Consider the following 2,500-nt stretch of genomic DNA (forward strand, 5'->3'; position numbering starts at 1 on the left):
TGTTCCGTACGGTGCCCATGGAATACCACTCCGTACCACTGACACTTAAAGCAATAAGCCACTCGAGTTTGTAGTTTACGCTGAGTTTAGAACAACTGTGGAGGGGTTTTTATGCCTTTAAAAAAAAAAAAAAAACCCGTAGCTGATTTAAAATCAGCGTAAACTACGGACTCAAGTGACTTATTGCTTAATTCCATCACAAGTGTCAATTGTACGGAATGGTGTTAGAGCCTGGGCACCATACGGAATATGGTTACCTTACGTTACAAGCAAGTATGAACTTCTCAGAGAGGAAAACAAAGAGAGAGAGAGAGAGAAAGGATTGATGGTTAGAGAGGAGGAATGATGGAATCAGTGTGACAGAGAGAGATAAAGAAAGAGAATGAAAGAGAGTGACAGAGAGAAAAATAGAGAGAGAGAGAGGAAGGATTGATATTAGAGAGGAGGAATGAATGGAATCAGTGAGAGAAAAAGAAAGAGAGAGCAAGAGAGAGAGAGAGAGAGAGAGAGAGAGAGAGAGAGAGAGAGAGAGAGGCCTCTCACCAGAGTTCCTGGTGTCTTGTTGGTCTGTGTGGCCAGGTTGACGGGCTCGCGCTCCAGGGCTTGCAGCATACGGAACATGTCGATGGTCAGCTCACTGAACTTGACCTGTGCAGGGACACACACCACTCAAATCAGTGTGTCCAGTCAACATAGAACACACACACACCCCAGTGCTGGGAGAGCTGAGAGCTGAACACACATGCACATTTGTACACACACACACAAACACAAACATAAACACACACACACCCACATACGCATAACCTCATTGACACACACCAGAAAACTTATTGCATCACCCTAGAAACACAACCATCTCAAAATACATCTAGATAAACAATCCCAACCTCTCTGAATACCTAAGTCCCTCACAGACCACCACCACACACACACACACACACACACACACACACACACACACACACACACACACAGGGCTATGTCATGGCAATGCACAACAGAGATTAAAGATCTTACCGCTAAATCACGTCACACACACACACACACACACACAGGTCTCTGCTCCCCTGCACCATAATAACAGACTCCAGAGCAGAGGAGATCTCACTGGTGTGTCGCCATAGAGACACCCACCAGGGACCTCAAAACATAACAGTAGCCTGTCAGATGCACTGAGCCTGACACAACATCACCCCATTACCACAACACACACCACACACACACATCACACCACACCACACACACACACACCACACCACACCACCCGCTCCATCCACTCCCTAAACACACTTCCTGACTGGCTGCGTGTACAGTTATTCATGATCAAACCGCCCTGCTTCCACTAGACAAGCACAAGGAGCCAAGGCAAAGATCAGGAGAATAAGGGAAAAAAGTTCAACCATTAGGGGAAAGGACAGGCGCTTGAACCAGTGGGCAGCAAACATGTTCTAAATGGTTCCGCCAGTTTAAAAAGCTTTTTCCACATCACTATTTCAGTTCTCAAGATCAACACCAGTCAGCCATTAGCTGTGACCACCACAGGGTTTGGAGGACAGTGTCTTATGACCATGTTATATTGTTTAGTATCATCTAAACATTTGCGATGGCTTTGTAAGTCTACTGCTGTTGTGTAAAAAAAAAATCTGATTCCAAAATCCAATGTAAGGCCAGATTTATCAAACCTCTGAGGTTGCCCAACCCCAGATGTCACAGATCTATCTGTGGTCATGTGAGGTCATGTGCTTCTGATAAACAAGGAAGATGGACAACAGAAAAGAAAAAAAAAGTGCTCAAACTAAGGCTTATTTAAACAATTATTTTTCACCAAATACCATTATATTGGTTTACAACCAAATAATGCCATTAGCACTTGAAAAGAAGTTAATTAGCCATTTTTTTGGAGAAAATTGGAAGTCAAAATTCTTCAACAAGGGGGCCGTGTGAGGAACTCCATGTTCTGGCTTGAAAAGGTCCTAGAAATCTTTCAGGCTGTCACCACAAATTTGGTCATGTAATAACTGTGACCATTTCATTATCACATGATTTCATTTCATAAACGGGATTTCTGTCTACTGGTTTATTTCAATAAAAGCGTCCTACCTTTACTTCCATGTTATCCTGTGCAGGCAGCAAATGTGCAGAGTAATACAGAAAGAGTTGGCGGAGGAAAATAGTACAAAGAAAAACTTTTTTCACAGCGAGACCACATTTACACCAGATCACATTTACATGGTGAAGATTTGGGGGGAACACGCAACAGCGTGAGAAGGATTGACTTTGGTAAAAATGTATGTTGTTTTTACCTACAGTAAGCTCCTATGATATCACTGAGGAGGAGTACTTTTCTCCCAAATGGCTAATTTTTTATTTGATAGTGTCAGAATTGCTTTGTTGGTGTAAAAGTGTAAAATATAATGGTATTTTGTGAAATCGATGGGATGGCCTTTTAGGAACAGCACAGGAGATGAGTAAGTGGACCACGCACCAGGCTTACACT

The 2,500-nt window shown here is 42.9% G+C and overlaps 1 protein-coding gene across 1 annotated transcript in view; it reads right to left on the minus strand.

Annotated features, from left to right (window-relative positions):
* scai (suppressor of cancer cell invasion) overlaps positions 1 to 2,500 on the minus strand; it is a 45,293-nt gene that overhangs the window by 15,386 nt on the left and 27,407 nt on the right. The window contains exon 9 of the mRNA XM_062554626.1: positions 544 to 648. Coding sequence (XP_062410610.1) covers positions 544 to 648 — 105 coding nt within the window. The remainder of the gene's footprint in view (positions 1 to 543; positions 649 to 2,500) is intronic.

Source organism: Sardina pilchardus, chromosome 14, assembly GCF_963854185.1.
Source record: "Sardina pilchardus chromosome 14, fSarPil1.1, whole genome shotgun sequence".
Lineage (NCBI taxonomy): Eukaryota > Metazoa > Chordata > Actinopteri > Clupeiformes > Clupeidae > Sardina > Sardina pilchardus.